Consider the following 26,269-nt stretch of genomic DNA (forward strand, 5'->3'; position numbering starts at 1 on the left):
GAAGGCCTGAGAGAGTGCTTGCTTGATCTCAAAAATTGAACATAATATCGACAAATTTGCAAGGGAGTAATCATAAGTACAAATCTTGAACTTAATCATCAATGAACAAATTATAATTGATGTCTCAGGTATTGCGATTATTTGGTTTTAGCGTTTGAAAACCGTGCGATGAATGCAGTCTAAAAGAATTTACGAGTATGGAAACTCATATATCAAAACTCCCATATTCAGCATACATCAATCACTCCCAATAGCAGACTAAAGGAAGAAGAAATGAAGAAAGAAACTATATATCTTCACTTCTTTGTTCTGCAACTTCTCGCCACTAAAACTCCACTAGGAGGAGCGGTGAGCTCGATCTGGCACCGCCCATAGAGCCAATAGGACAAATGGCCAACGCCCACACTGACCTTGACCTTGAAAGTTCCTCTAATATTGTACACAATCCTGTTTCTCCTCACCTGCTCTTGGAGCTCCATGATGAGCTCCGGTGGCAAGTAGACTTCGCTTGATATCATGTGGACCGACTCGAGCCTCGACTCTCCCCTCCTCTGAGCAAAAGGCTGCAACGCTTGTGCTGAGAGAAGCCTGTCGTAGAAGTACAATTCGATGCTTGAGTACTCGAACATGACATCAATTTTATGATTTGGATTGGAGAAGTTGGCGAGGAAGGTGAGATCGCCATTCAAATAGGACGGTGAGTCGAGGTAGATGCTGTTAAGGCTTGCGCTGGTGGTGTCGAACAGTGGATTCCTTGGTTTGATCACTAAGAAGACAATGAGGGTGACAATCCCGGCAAAGATGAGAAGAAGGCTAAATATGACACAGAGAACAGCTGCACACCATATCATAGGATTGGTTCGTTGACGTGGTCGCAAAAGTCCATTCTTTCTCGGTGGTGCCTCGAACTCTGGTTTCATTTGTCTGGTGGTGGCGTCTGGGAGTTGGAAGTGGTAAGGAGGAGAGTTGATTTTGGGTGACATTTGGGGTGGGGAGGAAGGCATCTTAGAAGAAGTGAAGAGAAGAAAGACCTTGGAAGGAAGTAATGGGGTGAGGTGGGGGTGGTTTTTTAAGTGGGAGAGCTGTAGATACTAAAGGCTAAAGAAGCTTTTGAATGAGGAAATGGGCCATCGGGATGTTTTGAGACTCAAAAGCGAGGAGAGATAAGGATGAGGCTACTTGGGTTCGAAGGGATTTGCTTTCTTATAACAGGGCACTGCTCTTAAAATATTCAAAAGGTATTGAGGTTAAAAGCATATGAGCTTATCTAGGATTAAATGATAAGTTTTCATGTGAAAATTGAAGATAGTAAGTAGAGTCTTAGGTTGGTCCATCCGGTGACTGAATGTGAAGTAGCAGCAAATTTATAAAGAATGTAATCAAGCCATTATGAGTTCATCTTGGATCCTTGCCATCTAATTTATTACTAATTTTTGTTAAAACAGTCAATAGTGTTGGGGACTTTTTACTGCTTACTAGTAGATATTCTAGTGTTTGTTTGATAAAAGTAGATATTGTAATTGTGTTTGATGAAAAAGTAGATATTATAGTTGATGAATCTTTTATGCATTTGGTGCATATCTTATGCCATTGACTTCTAACTTGCTAAAATTGTCACAATATTTATGCTTTTTTGAACTAAAACTAGATGGCCTTATTGACTACCAAAATTGTGTGGCATATTAGTCTTTATATTTTCACAAATTTGTTTTAACAAATAAAATTAGCGGCCTATATTTTTTTGTGGGTAGAGAGATAGACCTAAATCCTATATTTGTAACTATTTTACATTCCATCCATCATATCCACAGTCTATAACTTTTCTTCCAACTTGATTGTGCATTGTTATTACTAAATTAGTTGATGTATTCAAGAACATCGTCCAACTCTTTGCTAAATTAGTAACTTTTCAAACATATAGAATATTCAACCCAGTATTAATGCTATATTTTGGAAGTGACAAATGAATTCTTTGATGTAAATCAATAATTTGTCAATAAATGAATCTTAAAAGATAGTTCCTAGCCATCTAGTAGGAAAAAATGACAGTTAAAGACTCGAAAGCCTAAATATCAAGTACAAAAAAAATGTTAGGAAAGCTTTTTCTGTGGCAATAAATGTAACTTAGAGCCTTAAAAAGTATATCATCCTTCAGGGCCTACTATGTAAATTTTAAGAATTTGGAAGCTAATGAAGAAACTAAGAAATTTTGAGGGGCTAACATGCAAAAGCCCCTTCTACTTCACCAAGAAGTTAACGTCAAAATGAAAACCGCCTCAGGTGAAAGAGAGACTCTCCTTTTTACTCTACGGCTGCTTCACCATCTTTGGGCAGAGAGGAGAGAAGGGAAGCTTTTTTGTTTAGAAACAAAGAGACCATGGTTTTGTTTGAAGAAGAAAAGGTGAACGGGGAGGAGGAAAAGGAAGAAGGAGCGGGGAAGGTGAGCTGGGGAGGGGCACTCTCCTCCCTCTCCCTCACCTACACCTTCAGCTCTGCCTCCGATATCATCGCCACCTCTCTCTTGTGCGCATTTCTTGTCACACCCCAGATCTGGAACATAACATGATCGTGCTACCGAGGGGTACAACCCACGATGATACGAAGCCAACATTGTATTTAGCTTTCAATTCCGTCTCAAATATGATAGAATAAATAGGAATCCAATTTCATTATTTATTAAATAAAACCAATATTCGTTTAGAGCCTGTAAATCCAAACATAAATACCAAACTCATAATCTTTACTATTCAGAAAATCACTAACTACAAATTTTATAATCAACTGAAGAACTAAACTTCTGCTCTACTATATAGATCGCCAAGCTTGCTAATGCGAACTCTAAGCTCGTACCATCCTTCGTTCTTATCGACCCTATTTGTTCGGAGAGAGAGAAAAATAGAAGTATATGAGCGATACGACTCAGTAAGTAAACTCTTCACTATCTTACCGAATCAAGCATAAGTTTTGCATGTCAATGCATCATTTAAGAAAAATAACAGATATTCCAAAATAAGCATTTCATAATACAGTATAATAAAACAAGTCTTAATCATGCATGCATAAATCATTCATATTTCATAAACATAGCTCTAAGTTCATTTTGCTAATAAATATATAAATAATCTTTTAGCTATTTAGTCATATCATAGTTTAAAACAATACTCACATATATTCGTGCTATGGTTGCCTTATATTCGTGACAGGGCTCGTGTTCATAATTGACATAGATTCATATTTTGTATGCCAACTTTATACCTGCTAGCAGAGCCTGTGTTCGTATGGATGCTAGCTCCGGATGTCGATTTTTCCAATTCTAAGAATCATACATAGCTATCTGAAAGCCTTTAGAAAATTTATATCTTTTTCTTAAAACATACATATAAATAGATTAAAAGCACTAGATAGCATGTCAGATTCATATTTCATAACAAAACTATTTTCATCGAAACATTCATAAAATTATTTTTTATAATAAAGCATGATTTTTATAACACATATGTTGATCCATAATTTTAAGAAAAGCATGATATTTTTTTTTCACTAACAAAAAACATGAATAACATGATATTTTCGCAAGCAAATTTTATGTATGAATAATATGATCACTTGAAAAATAATAAAGAGTGTAAGATCTACTTACAAGTTTAAAAACTAGTAAGGAGTATAAGATTTACTTAGCTCTTTTGTCTTACACTGTCAGACTTTGCTAGGTAATTCGGTTAACCCTATAAAAATATTAAAGACAAAATTAATTTTTGTTTGCCAATTTTAATCATAGGGCATGAACTCAATCAGGGCCAAGGTCGTTTAACGATGTTCATCATCAGTGGATTCTATGGACACTTGATAACACCGGATGATCAGTCCAGTAGGTGACCCGGAAACCAGGATGGATCGGAGCCCTTTATAGGGGTCAATTCGGGTTCGTAGATCAAGTCGACAAAATCCGATACTGGGTTCCTTGGCTCTTCTAGAGAAAGAAAGTAGCGAGGGGAGAGAAAAAGTGGAGAGAAAATAAAAGAGAAAGAGAGGGATGGTTCTCTCTCCTCCTCGTCGTCTTCTTCCTTTCTTCTTCTTCTTTTCTTCTTTTCTTCTTTCTTCTTTCCTAGCTAAACAGAAGAGAAGAGAAAGGGGTGGCTGGTGGCTATGACTGCGATGTCCAACAAGATGGCAGCCGGCGGTGGTGACAGCCGGGGGTGGTGGCCGGCCGGTGAGAAAATTCAAAGAAAATGCCCGAAAAATAGGAGAATCGGACCTTTCCTTGATTTTCGGCCATTGGCCACTCACCGGCAGCCACGACTCCGTCATGGAAGAGAGTAGGGAGGCCGTGGGACTCAACCGGAGGTTCGGTGCTAAGAGGCGGCGACATTGGTGGCGGAAAAGAGGAAGAAAAACTCGGCAAAAATAGGATCTCCCTTTGACGGTCGATTTTCTGCCGTTTTCTCAGCCGGCGGCCATAAATCCTAGTCCTGGGAAGAAGAAGGAAAGGGGAGGATGCACAGGGCGTTACCTCGGCTCCGGTGGCGTCTGACGGCTCTGATTTTTGGCGAACACAAAGACGGGCAACCGCGAGTTCAAGGGAAGAAAAGAGAAAGGAGGGAGCTCCATGATCATTTAGTGGAGGGCCAAGAGAGGAGGGGGGGGGGGGGGGGGGGGGGGGGGGGGGGGAGGGCCTTATATACAAGTGGAGGCTAGGCTTATCATTTAGTGGAGGGCCAAGAGATTTCATAGTAGAGGGGGACTCTTCCCCCTCCGCCGAATTCTACCAGGGCTCCGCCCTGTTTTTGATTTGAAACAGACCTTCGGGCCACTATTTTGGCACCGGGCTGAGCCAACCGGCCGGCCCAGTAAGGTTGGGCCTCACATAAAACCTGTTCCTATTTCCTTATATTACTCAAACTACTCATATCTTTGTATCCACTCGTTCCTATAAAAAAGAGTCGGTAGAGGGTTTGCAGCACCTGATATTATTGGAAAATGACTCTAGTCAAAGATGAACACGTTGAACTCGATGTATAAAGATATCGCTCTTGGCTAATGGGTGCTTGGTGTTGCTCATTTTGGGTTCGCTTGGAGTTTGTAGTGCTTTTCATTGCTCTGGGAATCATTATTATTTTTTTCTTGATGTTCCTAGAATTGCAGAAATATGACTCTTTTGTTCTGATTTCTTCTTTGTCCTCTCCTAAGAAGTAAGAAGAAGTGCATGTATTCATGCATGCTTCTGCCATTATAATATTTATCCAGATTAAGATGGATTGGTTTGGTAAGATGTACACGGTGGTTGAAAATTTTGGAAACAATTAGCTTTTTTCTCCCCCAAATAACTTCAAGGAAGATAGCAACAAAAGAAAAAATCGTTCAAAACTACTTGTATGCTTTTTAGTTGTTCAGTGATTCATCTTTTCTGAATTTGTTTGCTAATAAGGAGTATGAAGGCAACGATAGTGATTTTTGTAGCTGAAATTTGTAGTAATAATTGCCTCAGAAAAAGAAATTTGCTGTAATGGTACGCGTTGCCTTTGTGTTGCATGCAACCATTGGAAGATTGCACTGTCCTGCTAGTGATCAAGATTAGTTGTCTCATCCTGTATACTAGCTCTAGGACAACTAGTAATACTATGGGATTTCTTTGGAAATCTAGAATATCATCTTTTTAAATGACAGCAAAAGTACCAGCTCATTTGTCCATTTTAGCTCCTCTGCTTGTTTACCGCTAACCTGTTGTACTATTTTCACTTTCTAGTTTCCTTTTTTTCCTTTCCCCTTCCAGTTCAAAAATGAATGCTAAATTTCTTTTCTCTTTGCTCTTTTGTATGTGTGAGAATAGGGCCTCAATGGACTGGAGTCGGCAGGCCTAGCCGACTCCAGCCCTTAGCCCCCAAAAGGAAACAGAACAGGGGATCGCGATTATGATCCCCTGCTCCTCCTTCCGCGGCATGACCGGGAGAGGCGGCGCCGCGGCCGTTCCGCGGCATCCCCGCGGCTGTTCCGCGGCTGCCCCGCGGCCGCTTGAGCGGCCGTCGATCTCGCTCAACCGCTGCGGGAATCGCGGCGGTGAGCCGTTTGGATCTTTCTTTAAATCCCTCCTCCTTTGTGATTGTTCCAGCACCGAGCCTCTCCTCCCTCTTCTCCCTTTCCTCCTCCTCCTTCCTCACCTCCGGCCACCGCCTTGAGATCCGACGAGCTCTCTTTCCCCTCCTCTGATTTCCATCACCAGAAACGCCGAGATTCAAGCCTTCTTCTCCGAGCTTCTTCCTCTGGGATTTCTCGTCGGAAAGCGCCGCCGCTTGACCGCTGGACTGAACCACCTGCAGCCGGGATCCGCCGCCTCTGTACAGAGGAGGGTGTTCCTGTTTCTTATGACCAATCCTGTCGAATGAATTCTTTGCTTTTGTGGAACTGGTTGGTTGTTATCTACTTATATGCTATGCTTAATATTTAATTAATATTTTCCCTTTCATCTTATGCTATAAAAACTAAAGGAAGAGCATTAACCAATACAAAGACACTATAAACAATGATTCATGAATGATTGGTTAATTATAAGGTTATTATAATTAGTTTTGAACTAGGTGGTCAAACTGAATTTTCCTAGAAATATACATCACTATAATAACCTTATAAGGTTATTATAAGGTTATTATGATACTTTATGGTCAATATGATATGTTTGAATTTTGGTATATAAAGCTTACATGAGAGTTTAAGCCTCAAGTGCCAGAATCATAGCTGCTGCATTTGTGTTATTCTAACCTTTAAATATAGGGTGTATCAGCTGTTTCTTGATGTGAAAAGATCGGCACAGTATTTAATGGAGTACCAGAGCCAGTATATGTTCAATGAAGTGCTGAGGGAGGCAGATGAAGATGAAACCACACAATTTTGATCTGGGACATGTAGAGTTCTATCTGAATGTTTACTTGTCATGGTAGGGTAGGATTACAATCGAAGTATTCTGCTCTTGCTTAATTTATGTACTATGGTTGTGTGGAATCTTGGATCAAGTCAAAAACAAGATTTCCTATGTAGAGGGATGTGTTCTGTTTAATACTTTAAATCTTTGACAGACTAGTTGGTTTTCTTCTATATTGGTTCACACATTTTTCTTATCGCAATGGAGCTCTTTGATTCAAGGTTTTTTCCTTGACAGGATGATTCTGTATTCTTGGCCGGCTCATCTGTATGGACCTTGCATTGATGAAAGGCATGAACACTTGGTGAGCGAAAGAACAAGTACTTGCAGGTGTCATGGTACGAAAACATGACGTGGATTTCTAGGAACCAACATTCTGAAGCTTTCCTCAATCCAGGGAACCCCGAGTTTTTTGGCCATCACCAGATTCGCGCCTTAAAGCAGAAGCTTTCATTCTCTTTCGGCCCCGTTGCATTCCAGAACAGACTGTATAATCTTTGTTTGTGGTGGTTAATTGATATTAGAATGGCCTCAACACCCGAAGGTACTTCTATATTTGAACATATTTGAGCCTCTTGATAAGTCATTAAATATTTATGGCATTAAATATCTTTAATGCCATAAATGCAGAATCATAATATTTAATGCCATAAATATTTTTTTTAACAAAAAAATATTCTAACGACGCTTTAAAGCGTCGCTAAAAAGCGTCGCTAATTTCCGACGCTTTTGCAAGCGTCGGAAAACATTTTCTCCACTGTAGCATAGGCGACGCTTTGCCGACGCTTACGAAAGCGTCGGGATGGTTTTTAGCGACGCTTAAAAACGTCGTTAAAGGCCAAAAAAAGCGTCGCTAATGACCACTATTCTTGTAGTGTGTCGACTGCCGGTAAGCTTCTTCTCTTTGCTATTTGTTCCATTGCCAATAGCCATATTTTCTTTGTTTTGGCCCCAAACCGAGATCATTCTCGATTGTTCTTTTGACGCCAGCCACCACAGCGGCCATCGGCCGCCACCACGGTTGGCCGGCCGTCGACCGAGGGATGGCCTCCGGCCACCCAGGATGGCCATCATGCCAGCCCCCTTCCTCCCCCCCCCCCCCCCAATTTCCCTTCTTCCTCCTCTCCCTTCCATGTCCGTGGGTGTTTGGGGAGGAAGAAGGCCCCTACGGGCCGAACAGGGCCAAGCATGGGCCTTGTTCACCGTGGGCCCGACTTGGGCCCGGTCCACAGCAGGCCCAGTTTGGGCCCAGTTTAAAAAAAAGAGAGAGAGAGAGAGAGAAGAAGAAAACCCGAAACCTAACTTGGGCCCTATTCAGATCCGAGCCCGGAACCCGAACCCGGATCCGAAACCCGGAATCCGAAACCCGAACCCATTTGGCCAATAAATGAAATTTTACAGATAAGCCCTTGACATTATGTTATTTCAGGACTTTCTGTAATTTGTATCTGATCCCTATAGAAAAGATTTATTACATAAAGGTCCCCAACTATATTTTATTTAGCCCACTCGAGCTTTATAAAATAGTACCCTGTAAATTAAGTATTAGTCCCTGCAATAAATTTTATTATATAAATGAACTAATTGGAAGCCAACCTTGGTGGCCCTACTTAGCTGGGTCTATGCGGGCCCATTGGGCCGTGCCCAATATGGGCCTGTCGGGCCATGCCCATTATGGGCCAACTCTGGGCCCTGTTGGGCCATGTCCAATAGTATTATTTTTGAAATTTGCTTAATTCTGATATTAACAAAGAATTAATTAAATTTAAACAGGTGAACCTGATCTGCCTATCTGAAGTAGGAATTAAGCGAGAAGAGGTAAGTAACTTAATACTTCGAGTGTGATTTCCAAATTATTTGATAAATAGATTAAATTCTGATAAATATTTTGTATTCTATAAAATGGGTCTGGCATGTTAAATTTTATTTAAAAATTATGCTTTGAAATCCGTAAACTATGATTGGAAAATTTATAAAATCTGTTTTTATATATATGTATTCTCAGCATGGCTATGATCTGTTCTGTTCTGTTCTGGCCCCGCCAATGGGGATTATACGTTGGACCTGTCGACTTGTAATCTGTGAGGAACCGGTTTCGACACCGCGCCACCGGTGATTAGAATAGTGGTTTCTGGACACCGGCTGCCATCGGTGGGTAAATATAATGGATTTGGCACTTTTGTGCAACACCGGCTGCCATCGGTGGATAAAAATAGTGGATTTGGCACTTTTGTGCAACACCGGCTGCCATCGGTGGATAAAAATAATAGATTTGGCACGTTGTGCAACCCATGCCATTGGGTTACGTGGCCGTAGCCTATTATGTTGAGATTCTGGTATCAGAGTTTTTGGAAAAATGATAATAAGTTTTGAAAACAGCAAAACGATGTTATTTATGATTTATTCCAGACATTATCCTGTATTTTGATCTGATATGCTCTGACCCCACTTTAGGATATTTTGTTGCTTACTGGGCTAGTGTAGCTCATTATTCTATTTTCTCCATTTTTCAGATCCAGAGGCTTGATCTCACGGGATTGAGGAGTGTGTTAGATTTTCTGACGATTCCTTCAGTTATTGGTCCTTTAGTTAGATTGATTAGAGTATTTGACTTACGTAAGCATATGTTATTTGAATTTTGTAAGACTGCTTTTGAATAAATTTAAATAATTATGTCAGTTTTGAACATCTGTGATTGCTTTGATATGATCCGCTGTCTTGCACGCCTGTGCAGCCCGCCGTGCGGGCGTGCGGCGTCTGCCGCGCCTCGGGCTCGGGGCGTGACAGATTTGGTGGTATCAGAGCGGACCCGGCCCATAACCTATGTGGATTAAGGGACACTGCAGCACGGATCCATTGGGGCTGACCACGGGTCAATCGTGGTGTTTGTGATTTGATTTGAATAGATATGAATCCTTAGCCTGACGAGGACGTCAGGGCTTGAACGGGGGGAGTATGTGAGGACCCGTGCGGGCGTGTGTTTAGTCCCACATTGGTTATTCGCTGGGTAGATCTTGGGTACTTATACAGGATCAAGGAACCCAAATAATAACTTCCGGCTAGCCATTTTGGGTGAGGTCCTGGGTTGTTACAGTATGTTTACTCTCTACTGGGGCATAAAATTTCCCTGCACCATATGTTCTGCTTTGAAAAAAAAAAAGTAAAGTGAAATCATATGTGCAGAGTTACGAAGGAAGCTTCGGACTCATATTGTTCATGGGTTGAGAACGGGAGTTGAACTCTATGAGGTCGAATCTCCCGTTGTTCCTCAGTAGCTCAGTGGTAGAGCGGTTGGCTGTTAACTGACTGGTCGTAGGTTCGTGAATGTTTGGAATCCATATTATGCAAGGAGACATTGCTTTTGCTAATTCGAATTGAAGGGATGGGACAGATGGGAGTGATGATTTTGCATGGGGTTGATGTAACAACTAAACTCCACAGATTTAAAGGGGCAGAAGTTTGATAGGATTGTTTTTAACTTCCTCCATGCAGGTTTTAAAGGAAAAAGAAGACGAGATTGAGATTCGACTGATCGAGTAGGTAGAATAGTTCATGTTCTCACTTGTAATGGAAATCTTGAGTCACATGATCCATGGGGTTCATTAACTGTTACTTTTCATTTTATGGCTATCCATGCATACATTTCTATCTTCAAGGAGATTTTTTGTAGCCACAAGAGTTCAGACTACACAAAAAGATTCAACACTAATGTTTAGTTGCAAGTAATTATGAAAAATAACCAACTGATATGCTCCATTATCTGTATAAATGAGGAGTAGACTTGTAGTGAAATAAATTTTTGCATTCTCACATCTTTCGTCAAGATTGCTTGTATATGTGCCTCAACTTTTCCAACTGTCCAACTTGAATCGAAGCACCTTTCCTCCTTATAGGTTGCTTGTATATGTGCCTCAACTTTTCCAACTGTCCAACTTGAATCGAAGCACCATTTTCACAATCAGGGACATTCTACTTTGCTGTCATGCGAAACTTGTGACCATTTTCACCTTTAGATGGTTCGGGCTATTATTGCAGTCATGAACACATCTAATTTACTGTTCTGTAAAGGTGTATGCTCTTTTAAATTTACTCATCTTAATTTCGTAATTAATTGTTCTAAAAAATCATAAGTGACAATGTTTTTGGATATCATGATACTATGTTTGATTCAAACAATTTTGAGGTGTCCTCATCCTTCATGATCGGAACCACCTATTCTGTGTTGTGCTGAATCGGCTCAAGTACACTCTCCTTCTTCTCCCTGTGGTTTATATTAAGGATGGTTATTATTTTTGTGAGTGGATTATTCTTCCATTACATTCTCCAATTTGAATATCTTAGCTTGATAGAAACATGTGATATTCCACTATTATAGGAATCTTTTAAATTTCAGAACACGCTGGACTCTTTAAGTTGCAAACAAACATACACACACAAAAGAAAAATTTTAGAATGCATTTGAGCTGTAATAACTCAGGATCTTATCCAAAAAGACCAACTAAAGGTATTATTTGAATTTTTTATACAAATATCCAAATCTATCTAGTGTCTCATTTAAGCCTTGGTATTCTTACCATCCAAATTCAGTCAAATTCAATCACAAAACCATAATTAACCCGTGGTCAACCCTAATAAACTCATGCTATAGTATCTTCTATTCCACATAAGCTATAGGCCAGGTCTACTTTGATTTTATTTATAATAACCAAAGACCTCACCCAAAAAAACTAGTCAGCTATGTGGGACTAAACATGCACCCGCATAAGTTTTTATAATAAAGAGCTATGTGGGACTAAACGTGGATCAGGCTTGATGAAGCCAAAGTCAGTGAGAATCATACGACCCTCACGAGACTAAGAGAGTTCAATTACGATAAATTTCACCAAATATGGACGTATAGACCAAAGAAGAATAGTTTGATCAAAAGTAGGCCAAATATCTAGAACTTGGCCATAGTCAACCGCAGTACATGAAAATAGACTGAGATAATTGAAGTAGTCTCAAGGATAGTCTCAGATGTAGAACTGTACCTTAGGTTGAAAAAATATGATTATCGACATAATAGTTGTAGAGCAACAATGCTGATAAATATGCAAAGTACAGGATAATGGCGACAGTTATCAGAACTGCCAGCAGTGGAGGTCAGACGTGAGAGCAACTGTCAGAGTGTGTGGTTATTATCTGTTAGTATAAATAAATAGAAATTATACTTTATAGAGGACCTTAGACAAGCAATCTCATACATCTTTATCTTATCTAAATTTTACTCTACTTTTTATCTTAGGAATAGGTATAACTTAGATTTCTACCATATTCCAGCACTACACTCCTACCACAACCCAGCACTACAACCCTTAACAATTGAATGGTGGTACGATAATAGCGAAATTCATTGAAGGCCAAGGGTATTCGAATTATCTTCCTTCTGATTATCTTCTTTTCAGTTACTCAAAATGTTAGTAGCACTCCCATGCATTTACGAGAACTTGCGAACAAGTTTTCTAGCATGCCCATCACTGGGTGGAAAGAAAAGCTCGACCAATAGCCATAAAAAAAATACAACTATTTTCTTGGAAAAGGACTTCTCACTTGATTCTATTTGATTCTAGAAAAAAAAATAATCTCAAAATGTGGAAATTGTAAAGGTAATTGTACTACTAAAGCCCTATAAATGACTTAGAGCAAAGTCACAATTTTTATAGCATGCACCAACTAATAAAATTACAAACTCAATAGTTCTCTCTCAAAATAAAGGGGCCCATGAAGGTAATGGTACTACAAAAGCCCCATTAATGATTTATAGCAAAGTCAATTTTTAGAGCATGCGCCAACTATTAAAATAACAAACTCAATTATCCTCACCCAACCAAATAATAGAAAATCTTAAGAAAAAGTAATTTCCAGTTAATTACATAAACAATCTAATGAAAAAAAAAAAATTACACGTCATCATGACTACATGAGCATCTAAAGACACCGCATTTTTAGCATATTGAATGGATCCTAATAGAATAGGACAAGCACTTATACACATAATATACGGCAGACAGATCTTTATGAGCAAAGTACATTATAACTAGAAAGAGAAAAATTTAATAAAATATCTGCTAGAATTTTAATTTTGTGAGCTTGTTCTCCACTCCCTAAAATGATTTTCCTGCAAGATGAAGCAACCTTTATTCATCCAAGGTCAATAAGACAATTGAATAAATTAATGAGCTAGATACATAATTTTCTAAGTTTTCCATACCTCCATAATCCAAAATATATGCTAAAAGATTATGATAAATTAAGAAAAGTTACAGAGGAAATAAGTTATAGAAAAGTTTCAAATCAATATAACCAAATTATGAAGTGAAGATTATACGAAATATCTAATAAAGCCGCCTATTTTGAGTGAGGAAACTGAATGGAAGGAAACATCAAAATGAAGTTTTACTTGGAGGGAATTATAAATGCATTTCATAATTTTGATTTTCAGAAATACATTAAAGGAAAATATCATATAAAAACAAGCACATATTTTTAAGAGCTGAAAATATAGGACAACAGCATAGAGATGAGGAGGGGAAAATAGTTAGTTTTGGAGCAATGAAATGAAAATATATATACGGACCCAACAAAAGAAAATGGCGCTTGTAAATTAAAGACTAAAATAATTAGAAAATATTTGTTCAAAATTAGAGTGACAAAAGTTGTTAAAAAGAAGTGGGTATCAGGTTATCAGTTCAATCAAAATCCTTGTGAAAATTGCAGAAATTCTTTAAATTTTGATTTAAGGGAGAAACATGTTAATGAGATTTTTAAAATTAAGAAAAAAATTTCATGCTATAGGAAATTAGCCCTCTTATTTTCAAGAACAAATAGGTGGAGCCATTAACTAAATCTTAGATCAGGATCATCTATATATATATATATATATAACGCGAAATATCCGGTGGTAAAATATGCAGATATGAGCCTCATGTAATAGTAAAGACATAAGAACATGTGAAAACTACAGGATTCAGATGTTGGGTTGAAGAAACTGACCGCACACTAGAAATATCGAATTAATTTTTTTGTTGGAAAAATGGGTTAAAATCAGGGCATGAGGAATGATTACTAAACAAGAGATGCAGTAATAAGATACAAAATGCAAGGAGCTCTCACTTCGTGGTCCCAGATGCGTGGGCAGAGGGATGAATCATGAAAGTCTTTCATATTTTGTTTCGTCTCCTCTCTTAAAAATATAATAGGCATTAAGGATGCGCTGAATCTTGTTCTTGTCGTCGCTTTCTTCGAACCTCCCTCTGAATTCTGGATGCAGATCCTTCAAGTACAGTGTCTGGAGGGATGTGAGATACTCGATGCCTCGTGGAACATCCTTTAACACCGGTAGGCCATCCAGGGTTAGGAAATCCAACCTTGGCATGGCGCCATCCTCTACCTCCACCTGATTAAGTTGTGGCATATCGAGTAAAAAGAGTCTCTTCAAGTTAAGGAAACATCCTGTGCCAAACCACAATCGCTGCCCGTCATACGCCTTCATCAGTGTGAGTTGTACGAGGTTGGTCAACTGAGAAAGGGAATGAATTGGATCCTCTACCAACCCACTCCAACCCAGTTGCAATATCCTTAGGCTAGCTCCAAGGGCACGAAATGAGGGCAACTCCATCGTCCCTTCTGCCAGTCGCCCCACCAGATAAAGCCTTAGAAGATGCTGAGGTGGATGATCCCAGCCTCCCAACTGGAGAATCTCATTCTCGTTGCTTGCATTAAGGGACAAGCCGGATAGGTAACGCAACCTTGATAACGAAGCGCATAGGTCTTTGCAATGGATGCCGCTCACTTTCCATATTCGAACGCTTCTTAGTTGGGTCAAGTTCCCTAGCCATTTCACAAATTCCATGTTTGCTTCCACTGCTTGGAGAGTTTGCAGGTCTTTCAAATTCCACAGCCCTTTCAGAGCTTGCACACCTCTACGATTATTTATATTACTATAATTTGGATCTAGAAACTTCTCAGCAAACAAGTGACGCAACTTCTTGAGGTTCCTTGTCGTGCTTGGCAGTTTCTCTATTTCACTGTGCATGAGGTCCAGCGTCTGTAGGTTACGAAGCCTTCCCAAGGATTTAGGTAGCACCTTCACCTTCGTTTTCCTCAGACCCAAAAAGCGCAGATTGAATAAGTCCCCGATTTCATCTGGTACTCTCTCAATCGAGATGCCTTGCAGATCTAAGACGGTCAAATATCTAGAGCTGGAACACAGCGACGAGAAGGATGATGATGAGGAGGACATTGAACGGTCAAACACCATGAAAGTGCGAAGTCTTGGCAACTCCATGCTCGATTGGATTTCGTTACTGTAATTGTGCACTGACAGGCGGCGTGTTTCATCACCCGTCTTCCCCACCATCTGAAGATCATCAAGTACAACACTAAAATTTTCCTTCTTAGACAATGGTACAGCCAAGTCTCGTACAATATCGTGCATCCGACAGTGTTTTATTCTGCCGAATCGATTCTTCTTTGCAACTTGAAGCATGCATCGATGGATTAGCTCCTTGAGATAGTCCTCTGCCACTACTTCCATTGTGCTTGATCCCCTTTCCTCCACAAATCCCTCTGCGATCCATAGCCTCGTAAGCCTCTTTCTCTGAAGCACATGATCCTCCGGGAACATGCTGCAATGCAAGAAGCAGTTCTTAAGATATCTCGGCAAATAGTTATAGCTAAGATTCAGAACATGCTTCACATTGTCCAAATTTGGGTTGTTATTCAACTCCCAGCTCAGCTGATCATAAATTTTCTCCCATTCTGACTTGGTTTTCTCTCTTAGGGATAGAAGACTGCCTAAAGAGACAATAGCTAATGGCAACCCTTGACATTTTGATACAATTTTCTCCCCCAACTCCTCCAGTTCTTGAGGACATCTCCTCTCCTTATTTTTCCAGAATGCCTTCTTACAGAATAGATCCCATGCCTGAGTCCTTTGCAACACCCTCAGCTCAAGCTTTCGACTATCATGTGCTAGTGAAGCTACCTCAGCAATCCGGGTTGTAATGATTATTCTGCTTCCATTGTTGTCATCAACATTAATGGCATCGCGAATAGCATAGAAAGCTTTCAGATCCCATACATCATCCAGTATGATCAAAAATCTTTTTTTCTCTAGAAAAAGCCTTACTCTTTCAACTAACCTTCTATAGTCCATTCCTCTGAGGTCAATCGGAACTTTCTCTACTTTTTCATTTTCATCCAGCTCCTCTATCATTCTTCTTAAAAGATCATCCACCTCGTAAGTTTGTGAGACGAATATCCATGCATGACATTCAAACTTTTTTCTCTCACTTTTATATACATTGTTGACAAGGGTTGTTTTGCCCAATCCCCCCATGCCCCACACGGACATTATAGACCAAGCCAGATCCTCGTCATATAGCCACTCAGTTATTTTTTTTTTGTTTTTGTCAATCCCCACAAGGTCATCTTCATCCATGAAATGAGAAGAGACTGCTAAATTCTGCTGCATTTCACTAGCATTACGTGAACTACTACCCATTGCTTCCTCTGTTGTCTTCATCCATCGCTCCTTCATTTGTGAATGGTGAACCAAATTAGTTTCCAATTCTTTCAGCCGAGCAGCAATTTGGCACCCCTTTACTATTTTTTTAAGATAGCCTCCTAACCCGCTCCCTTGTTGTTGAGCTATGAGATAGATATACTCATCCATAATGTCCTCAACACCATATGCCAGTTTTCGTACCTCTTGAACCCAAGCTTCAAGGACTTGACTGTTATCGGTTCGAGTATCTATATGACAGAGGAAGGCTTGTATTACCAAAAGTTCACTCTTGATACGGCTCATACTACCTGGTAATTGGGTCCACAATGAGAACAGAGAACTAGCTTTTCTCAGTGCTTCTCCACCCAAAGCAACACCGATCTTTTGAACTGCTAGAAGTACAGCCGCCTCTGCCATTTTTCCACTATAAACTATACTTCCTTTGTTGGGCAGGCCAGATGTCCTACCAGACTAGCTCTTGTCTGTCTTATATTCTCTCTCTTGGTGTTTGATCTATCCAAAAAAAGTTTGATCTGAGTAATAAATGAGAGTTCATCAAGAGGTTTATACAATAAATAAAATTATTCAACTATGAGATGTCACAATGTACCGAATAATCTTGCTACCGTGTTATTGTGAGACACGGGCTGAAGTCGGCAGCCCCTGCCGACTTCAATCCCGTTCCTTCTTTTGGGAAGACCGGAACAGAGGATCGCGATTGCGATTCTCTCCGGCTCTTCCGGGGACGATCGGGGCAAGGATGCTGCAAGTCCCGCGGCACCCCCCCCCCTCCAGCTAATCCACGGCCGAACTGCGGCCGCAGATTTCGCTTGGCCGCCGCGATCTTCGCGGCGGAGAGCCATCACGAGGGGGGTGATAAAAACCCCCCAAGCCCTCCTCCCTAGGGCACCTCCGAGATCCTCCTCCTCTTCCCTCCTTCCCTCCTCCTCTCCTTGGTGACCGGCGCGCCTTCCCGACCGAGCGCCGTCCGGATCCCCCTCACGACCATCACCTGTTCCGAGGTCCATCCTTTCGGTTTCGAGTGCCGCCGCCGCCGCTTAACCGCCGGATCGAACAGCCACGGCCGAGATCCGCCACCTCCGTCGACCGCCGGTGAGCTTCCCTCCTCCTTGTCTTCGTTCCGTTGCCATTTAACCTTGATTTTCCCCTCTGTTTTGACCCCACAAACCAAGATCATCTCGGTTGCTGCTTCACGCCGGTCGCCGCAGCAGCCGCCGATCGCCACTGCGATCGGTGGCCGTCGACTGGGCGTCAGCCTCCGCAACCCACGCCGGCCAACTCGGCGGCTCCCTGCTCCTTCCTCCTTGTTCTCTTCTTCCCCTGTTCTTTGATGAATCGGGATGAAGGAGGCCCACTGTGGGCCGTGAGCAGAATGATGGGCTGTTGGGCCCTGTTCCATTGCAGGCCCAACTTGGGCCCAGTCCAGTCCGGTTGGGCCTAGTTGGGCAGTACCTTTGTGGGCCCAACTTGGGCCCAGTTCAGATCTGAACCCGAAACAAAAAAAAATAAATCCGAAACCCAGTTCAGACCTGAAACCCGAAATCCACAATCCAGTTCAGATCCAAAATCCGACCCGAAACCCAGTTCAACTTTGAACCCGGAGCCCGAACCCGAACTCGAACCTGAAACCCGAACCCAAAACCCGAAACCCAAAATCCGAAACCCAGAATCCGAAATCCGAAATCCAGTTCAGACTCGAAATTCGAAATCCGGAATCCGAAACTTGAAACCCAGAACCCGAAATCCGAACCCGTTTGGCCAATAAATAAAATTTTACAGTTAAGCCCTTGATAGTATATTATTGCACGAAAGAGCCTTCTGTAATTTGTATTTGATCCCTATAGGAAAGATTTATTACATAAAGATCCCCAACTATATTTATTTAGTCCATTCAAGCTTTATAAAATAGTACCCTGTAATTAAGTATTAGTCCCTGCAATAAATTTTATTGCATAAATGAACTAGTTAGAAGCCAACCTTGGGGGCCCATTGGGCCGTGTTCGATATGGGCCCTATCGGGCCATGCCCATTATGGGCCAACTCTGGGCCCTGTTGGGCCGTGTCCAATAGTATTATTTTTGGATTTTGCTTAGTTCTGAAATTAACAAGGAATTAATTAAATTTAAACAGGTGAACCTGATCCGCCTATCTGAAGTAGGAATTAAGCGAGAAGAGGTACGTAACTTAATGCTTCAAAGTGCATTTTTCTAAATTATTTGGTAAAATAATTATTACTGGATTAAATTTTGAAATATGTTTTGTATTTAGTAAAATGGGTCTGACATATTAAATTTTATTTGAAAATCATGTCATATGCTTTGAAATCCGTGAAATATGACTGTACAGTTTATGAAATCTATATATATATATATATATATATGCATTCTCAGCATGGCTATGATCTGTTCTGTTCTGGCCCCGCCAATGAGGATTATACGTTCGACCTGTCGACTTGTAATCTGTGAGGAACCGGTTTCGACACCGTGCCACCGGTGATTAGAATAGTGATTTCTGGACACCGGCTGCCATCGGTGGGTAAATATAGTGGATTTGGCACTTTTGTGCAACACCGGCCGCCATCGGTGGATAAATATAGTGGATTTGGCACCTTGTGCGACCCATGCCACTGGGTTACGTGGCCATAGCCTACTATATTGAGATTTTGGTATCAGAATTTTTGGAAAAATGATAATAAGTTTTGAAAATAGTAAAACGATGTTATTTATGATTTATTCCAGACATTATCCTGTATTCTGATCTGATATGCTCTGACCCCACTTTGGGGTATTTTGTTGCTTACTGGGCTAGTGTAGCTCATTATTTTATTTTCTCTATTGTTGACCCCCTAATGGATTTTGATGAATACAAAACACTAGAGTATAATTCCATTTATCTTAACAATTTAATTGAGGAATTCATGTGATTAATTGAGAATATTGTTAAGAAATGTCTAGGCAAGTTCCCATAATTTTTATGAATTTATTGAAGAATATTTTGAGTTAAAGAAAACAGATCAGGGACAGCCGAGACGTCTCCGGATAGTTTCAGAGACGTCTCTGGCACAAACAGGAAGAACTGGGACACTTGGAGACGTCCCCGACACCTGCCGAGTCGTCCCCGCGCTAGCGGAGTCGACTCTCTCAGTAGCGGAGTCGACTCTCTCAGTGGCGGCAGAAAGGCAATTTTCAAGAGATATGCGCGAGACGTCCCCACTGTACGCGGAGTCGTCCCCGCAAGTAAAAAGGAGACTTCCCGAATCGTCCCCAAGATAGCGGAGACGGCTCTCTCAGGGTTTTCCAGAGAATGGTTTTTTCGGTGATAAGGAAGCGGAGTCGACCCTGAGACAGCGGAGTCGTCCCCATGCATAAAGTGCAAACAAGCCGAGACGTCCCCTGAAGGAGCGGAGTCGACTCTCTCAGGGAATTCCAGAGGACATGTTTTTTAGAGATAAAGAAGCGGAGTCGTCCCCAAAGCAGCGGAGTCGTCCCTATTCAAAAAGTACAAACAAGCCGAGACGTCCCCTTAAAGTGCCGAGTCGACCCCAGACAACGTAAAAAATAAAATCTTGTAGCCGAGACGTCTCTCGTTGAAGCGGAGACGTCCCCGGAGCGCCTGGGACGCGACTGACAGCTTTTCAGGTTTGGTTTGAATTTCAAATCCTTTTTACTTTGTCTCTAACGGCTATATTTGCTTTTTTTGGGCTATAAAAGGGACCTCTTAAGCGCTTCTCAACAACTCTTCACCAACCCAAAGCTAGATCATTCAAGAGAAAAGTAAGAAAGAAAAGTTCAAGGGAGTGAGTGCATTCAAGTGAAGAAATCAAGTGTTTTCAAGCTTCCCAAGTGATTTCAAGCTCAACCTCTCTCGTACGCTCGGGATTCAAAGCTCACACTCAACCCTACGCGGTCCACATCGGAAGAATCAACATTTCTCACGCTTCCAACGGCAAAAGGATTCTTCCGGGTTCTATTGTTCATAATTGTCATATTTGCTTTTTAGAGCTTTACTTTTCCTTTGTAAACTCTTTCATTGTGGTGCTTGTTCCAGTCAAGGGACTTGGAACAAGGGAAAGGCGTCCCAAGCCTAAGTGAAATTGGGGGTTTTAGGGTTTGTTGTGAGCCCGGTGTAAAACAACGAGTTGGGTAGTGAACTCGCAAAACTACCGTACTGTAATCTTGGATTATAGTGGAAATTCCCAAAGGTGATTTGGGGAGTGGATGTAGGAGCAGTGGAAGCTCTGAACCACTATAAAACATTGTGTTTGCGATTGACCTTTCTTATTCCTCCTTCTTTACTTTAGTGCATATATTCGTGTGTTTTATTTTTAATTAGTCAAAAGCTTTTAAAACACCCAATTCACCCCCCTCTTGGGTGACCATCTCTGGGCAACAAGTGGTATCAGAGCGGGTGCTCTGTGTATTTCTTGAAAGACCTAACCGTCTTAGCCAAAGATCTAGATGGCAACACCCTTTAACAATGTTCCTGCCGAGGGGCAAGCAACCAATAGACCTCCACTCTTCAATGGGACAAATTATACCTATTGGAAGACTAGAATGAGAATCTTCATTCAAGCACAAGACTATGCCTTGTGGAGGGTTATAGTCAAGGGACCACAAGAACCATCACACATGGTTAATGGCATTCGAGTTCCCAAACCTGAGGAGGATTGGGATGAGAATGATGATAGGATGGCTCAACTTAATTCTAGAGCCATGAACTCATTATTTTGTTCTCTAGATGTAAATGAGTTCAATAGAGTCTCCACATGTACTTCCGCTAAGGAAATATGGGATAGGCTTGAAGTTACCCACGAGGGTACAAATCAAGTCAAAGAGTCTAAAGTGAACATTCTAGTTCACAAGTATGAGTTGTTTAAGATGGAACCCAATGAAACCATCACATGCATGTTTACTCGCTTTACCGATATAATTAATGGTCTAAAGAGTTTGGGTAAATCTTATACTAACCCAGAACTTGTGAGTAAAATTCTCAGATCTTTGCCGAAAGCATGGGAAGCAAAGGTCACGGCGATCGTAGAAGCCAAAGACCTCAACACTTTGGGATTAGAACAACTACTGGGCTCATTGATGACGCATGAGCTCACAATGAAGCAACATGAAGAAGAGTTGCCGAAGAAAAGGACAATCGCACTCAAGGCTACCTCAAGTGTGTGTGAAGAAGAGAGTAGTGAGAGTGAAGAAGAAAGCCAAGATGAGGACTTGGGTTTGATAGTAAGGAAGTTTAAGAAATTCATGAGAAGAAAGAAACCTTTTCCAAGAAAGAAATTTGGAGGGAGAAATGATTGGGAAAAAGAAAAGGAAAAAGAAAGAGATCCAATCATATGCTATGATTGCAAGAGACCGGGACACGTTCGTTCCAAATGCCCTCAACAAAAGAAGTATTTTGGAAAGGAGAAGAAGAAGGCATTGAAGGCAACATGGGATGATAGTGACACATCATCCTCCGAGGAAGAGAAGGAAGAGACCGCCAATTTGTGCTTCATGGCGTTTGAAGACGACGAGGTATGTCAAAACCCAACTATAAATTTTACTTTAGAAGAATTATATGAAGCTTTTCAAGAACTTATGGGTGATTGTAGTATGTTAGGAGCAAAGAATAAAGAGTTAAAAGCCTCCAATCAAAAACTAAAGGAAGATTTTGAAAACCTATTAATTGAAAAGGAGAGCGTTAAAAATATTAACACTACTAACCTAGAAATCAAAAATTCAAAACTTAGCATTGAAAATGAAAAGGCAAAAACACTAATTAAGGAATTAAATCTAAAAGTAAAATTCCTACTCGATAATAATACCTCACTTGCACAAAATGTTGAATCCCTTAAAAAAGATAAGGAAGAACTAGTTAAAGAAAATTTGAATCTTAAGAATGAGGTACATAAGTACAAACCAATTGTTGAAAAATTCACACAAAGCTCTGAAAAATTAAATCTTATTCTTTCAAATCAAAGAGCTGTTTTCAATAAAGCCGGATTAGGATATAAAACTAACACACAACAAAAATACCTAAAGAATTTCTTTGTAAAAGCAAAAAATGTAAAAACTGAAAAACCTACATGCTTTCATTGTGGGAAGAATGGACATAAAGCCTACTCTTGTATTCAAAGAAAGATCCAAACTAACAAGAGTACATTTGTGAAAGCTAAAAACATAACTAAAGTATGGGTGCCTAAGGGAACCAACCACACTAACCACGAAGGACCCAAGAAAACTTGGGTACCTAAGAGCTTCACATGATCATTTTGCAGGTATGCCTTGCAGCCGGAAACAAAAAGAGAATGTGGTATCTTGATAGTGGTTGCTCAAGGCATATGACCGGTGACAAGAGTCTCTTCGTCACCTTGGAATCAAAAGAAGGAGGAGTAGTCACATTCGGAGACAATGCTAAAGGTCAAATCATTGGTGTTGGTAAAATCTCCATATCACCCTCCTCATTTATTGATAATGTATTGTTAGTCAATGGACTAAAACATAATTTATTAAGTATAAGTCAATTTTGTGACAAGGAATTTAAAGTATCATTTGAATCATCACTATGCATAATTAGTAGTCCAATTGATAATGAGATCATACTCACAGGACATAGGCATGGAAATGTTTACATGGTAGATCTTGATGATCTCACCATGAAGGATGGCCAATGTCTTGTAGCCATGAATTCCAAAGTCAATGAGACTAGTTGGTTATGGCATCGTAGGTTAGGGCATGCTAGCATGGATTTAATCTCAAAATTAATTACAAAGGATCTAGTCAAAGGACTACCAAAAATAGACTTTGAATAAAAATAGACTTTGAACAGAATAAAATTTGTGCTGTCAATTAGGGAAACAAACAAGAAGCTCTTTCAAGTCTAAGAACATAGTCTCAACATCAAAACCCTTAGAACTAATTCACATGGATTTGTTTGGACCCACTAGAACTGCTAGTCTAGGGGGTAAGAAATTTGGTCTTGTAATTGTTGATGATTTTTCACGTTTTACATGGGTTTCATTTCTTGCACACAAAGATGAGTCCTTTCCCGCTTTTTATCAAGTTTCATAATAGGGTTTCAAATGAACTCAATCTTAAACTAAAAGCAATTAGGAGTGATCATGGTACCGAGTTTGAAAATCAGTATTTTGAAAAATTTTGTGAAGAAAATGGTATCAATCACAACTTCTCGGCACCTAGGACACCCCAACAAAATGGGATGGTAGAAAGGAAGAATCGCACACTAGCAGATATGGCTCGTACCATGTTGTGCGAATCGGATCTACCAAAGTATTTTTGGCTGAAGCAATAAATACTTCATGTTATATCTTAAATCGTGCTTTAGTTAGATCCATCTTAAAGAAAACACCTTATGAGTTGATAAAAAGTAAGAAACCTAATATAAGTTATTTTCATATTTTCGGTTGTCGATGCTTTATTTTGAACAATGGAAAGGACAATCTAAGTAAATTTAGTGCTAAATCAGATGAGGGGATCTTCTTAGGTTATTCCTCATCTAGTAGAGCATACAGGGTCTTCAACAAGAGAACTCTCGTTGTTGAAGAATCCATTCATGTTGTTTTTGATGAAACTAATGGAGATTCTTCTAGAAAAGAAGAAGATGGTGATGTAGGTATACTTGAAGACCAAATGAAGGAACTCTCCACTCAAGACAAACAACATGAGGATGAGATCAAAGAAGATACAAATCAGCGAGATGAAGAAGATCAACCTCCTTCAAGAAATCAAGATCTTCCCAAAGAATGGAGGTATGCACATGGTCATCCAAAGGATCTAATCCTTGGTGATCCTTCACAAGGTATAATAACTAGATTCTCTTTAAGAAACACTAGTAATTATCTTGCTTTCGTTTCACAAATAGAGCCTAAATCACTAGAAGAAGCTGAAAAAGATGATAATTGGATGAATGCTATGCAAGAGGAATTAAACCAATTCGAAAGAAATGAAGTTTGGACTCTAATGAAAAGACCCCCTAATGTTTCAATCATAGGCACCAAGTGGGTGTATAGAAATAAACTAGATGAAGATGGAATAGTAATAAGAAACAAAGCTAGGCTAGTGGCCAAAGGATATAATCAGGAGGAAGGAATAGATTTTGATGAAACTTTTGCTCCTGTTGCTAGGTTAGAGGCTATTAGACTACTTTTAGCATATGCATGCTTCATGGATTTTAAACTCTATCAAATGGATGTAAAAAGTGCATTTTTAAATGGTTATATAATGGAGGAAGTTTATGTAGGACAACCTCCAGGTTTTGAAAATCACTTACATCCAGATTATGTGTATAAATTGCATAAAGCATTGTATGGCCTTAAGCAAGCCCCTAGGGCATGGTATGAAAGATTAAGTAATTTCCTAATTGAAAACAAATTTAAGAGAGGAAATGTAGACAAAACCCTCTTTATTAAAAGAAAAGGAAATGACTTATTGCTTGTACAAATTTATGTGGATGATATAATTTTTGGTGCTACTAATGACAGTCTTTGTCAAGAGTTTGCCAAGCTTATGCAGGGAGAATTTGAAATGAGCATGATGGGTGAGCTCAACTTCTTCCTTGGGCTACAAATAAAACAATCAGAGGAGGGCATCTTCATCAGTCAGTCCAAATACATCAAGGAAATGTTGGAAAAATTCAAGATGAAGGATGCAAAGGAAATCAGCACACCCATGGGCTCAAGTTGCAAGCTTGACAAAGATGAAAAAGGTAAAAGTATAGACTGCAAATTGTACAGAGGTATGATAGGCTCTCTACTTTACCTTACTGCTAGTAGACCAGATATATTATTCAGTATTTGTATGTGTGCTAGATACCAAGCATGTCCTAAGGAATCACACTTGCAAGCTGTTAAGAGAATTTTTAGATATCTAGTAGGGACATCTAATGTAGGCTTATGGTATTCTAAACAATCTGACTTAAATTTAATTGCTTATTCCGATGCTGATTTTGCTGGGTGCAAACTCGACAGAAAAAGCACAAGTGGCACATGTCAATTCTTGGGTGCCAATTTGGTTTCTTGGTTTAGCAAGAAACAAAATTCAGTTGCCTTGTCCACAGCTGAGGCTGAGTACATTGCAGCTGGAAGCTGTTGTGCCCAAGTTCTTTGGATTAAGCAACAACTTGAAGATTTCGGTATCAAAATGGATAATATACCAATTAAATGTGATAATACAAGTGCAATTAATTTAACAAAAAATCCTGTCCAACACTCTAAGTCAAAGCATATAGAGATTAGGCATCACTTTATTAGGGATCATGTGCTGAAAAATGATGTGATGATTGAATATGTATGTACTGAAAATCAATTGGCTGATATCTTTACAAAGCCCCTTTGTAAAGAAAGATTCAACTTCTTAAGGAATGCTTTGAGCTTGTATGATCCTAGCAAATGAATTGAACTTGTATTGCATTGTTTTGCTGCGCAAACTAGTAATCAACCTCAAGGTAAACATAAGTGAAAACATGAATTCATGTAAGCTAAATGACGAACTGTTTGACTTTCCGGAGGATGGTTACCCTCCCTTGGACTCTTCATGGAGATATTTTCAGAGCCTATTTCATAGGTATTCGAAATTTGGTCAAACATTCCTCATTTCAATATTAATAATTCAAAAATTATTATCAAATTATTATAGGATGTATCATTAAGGGGGAGGATCACAAACAAATTCACTCTAAGTTTATCAAAAGAGATCATGTTGATTAGGGTGATTAAACAAAAATTGGGAGAAGATAGAATTTAGTCTGAAATTTTTCAGTGCCGGAGACGTCTCTGGCAAATC

General features: G+C 40.0%; 2 protein-coding genes across 5 annotated transcripts in view; both read right to left on the reverse strand.

Annotated features, from left to right (window-relative positions):
- Positions 1-196: 196 nt before the first annotated feature.
- Positions 197-2,108, reverse strand: LOC103697582 (uncharacterized protein At1g08160-like). The gene has a single exon (XM_008779473.6). The coding sequence runs from the start codon at positions 1,002-1,004 to the stop codon at positions 297-299; it is 708 nt and encodes a 235-aa protein (XP_008777695.4). The 5' UTR covers positions 1,005-2,108; the 3' UTR covers positions 197-296.
- Positions 2,109-12,765: 10,657 nt separating this feature from the next.
- The window catches only part of LOC103697581 (disease resistance protein RPM1-like), a 29,831-nt gene continuing 16,327 nt past the window's right edge, over positions 12,766-26,269 (reverse strand). For 2 of the 4 annotated variants that reach the window (XM_089928832.1, XM_089928831.1), the window contains exons 2-3: positions 14,066-16,973; positions 12,766-13,070 (exon numbers count right to left, since the gene is read on the reverse strand). In XM_089928832.1, the coding sequence (XP_089784958.1) occupies positions 14,100-16,877 (2,778 nt within the window). In that variant the 5' untranslated portion in view covers positions 16,878-16,973 and the 3' untranslated portion in view covers positions 12,766-13,070; positions 14,066-14,099. Of the gene's footprint in view, positions 16,994-26,269 lie in introns of all 4 variants that reach the window. The other 2 variants (XM_089928830.1, XM_089928829.1) reach the window with 2 other exon arrangements.

Source organism: Phoenix dactylifera, chromosome 2 (genome assembly GCF_051530095.1).
Source record: "Phoenix dactylifera cultivar Ajwa chromosome 2, Ajwa_hap1_PhDact_Kaust_v1.1, whole genome shotgun sequence".
Lineage (NCBI taxonomy): Eukaryota > Viridiplantae > Streptophyta > Magnoliopsida > Arecales > Arecaceae > Phoenix > Phoenix dactylifera.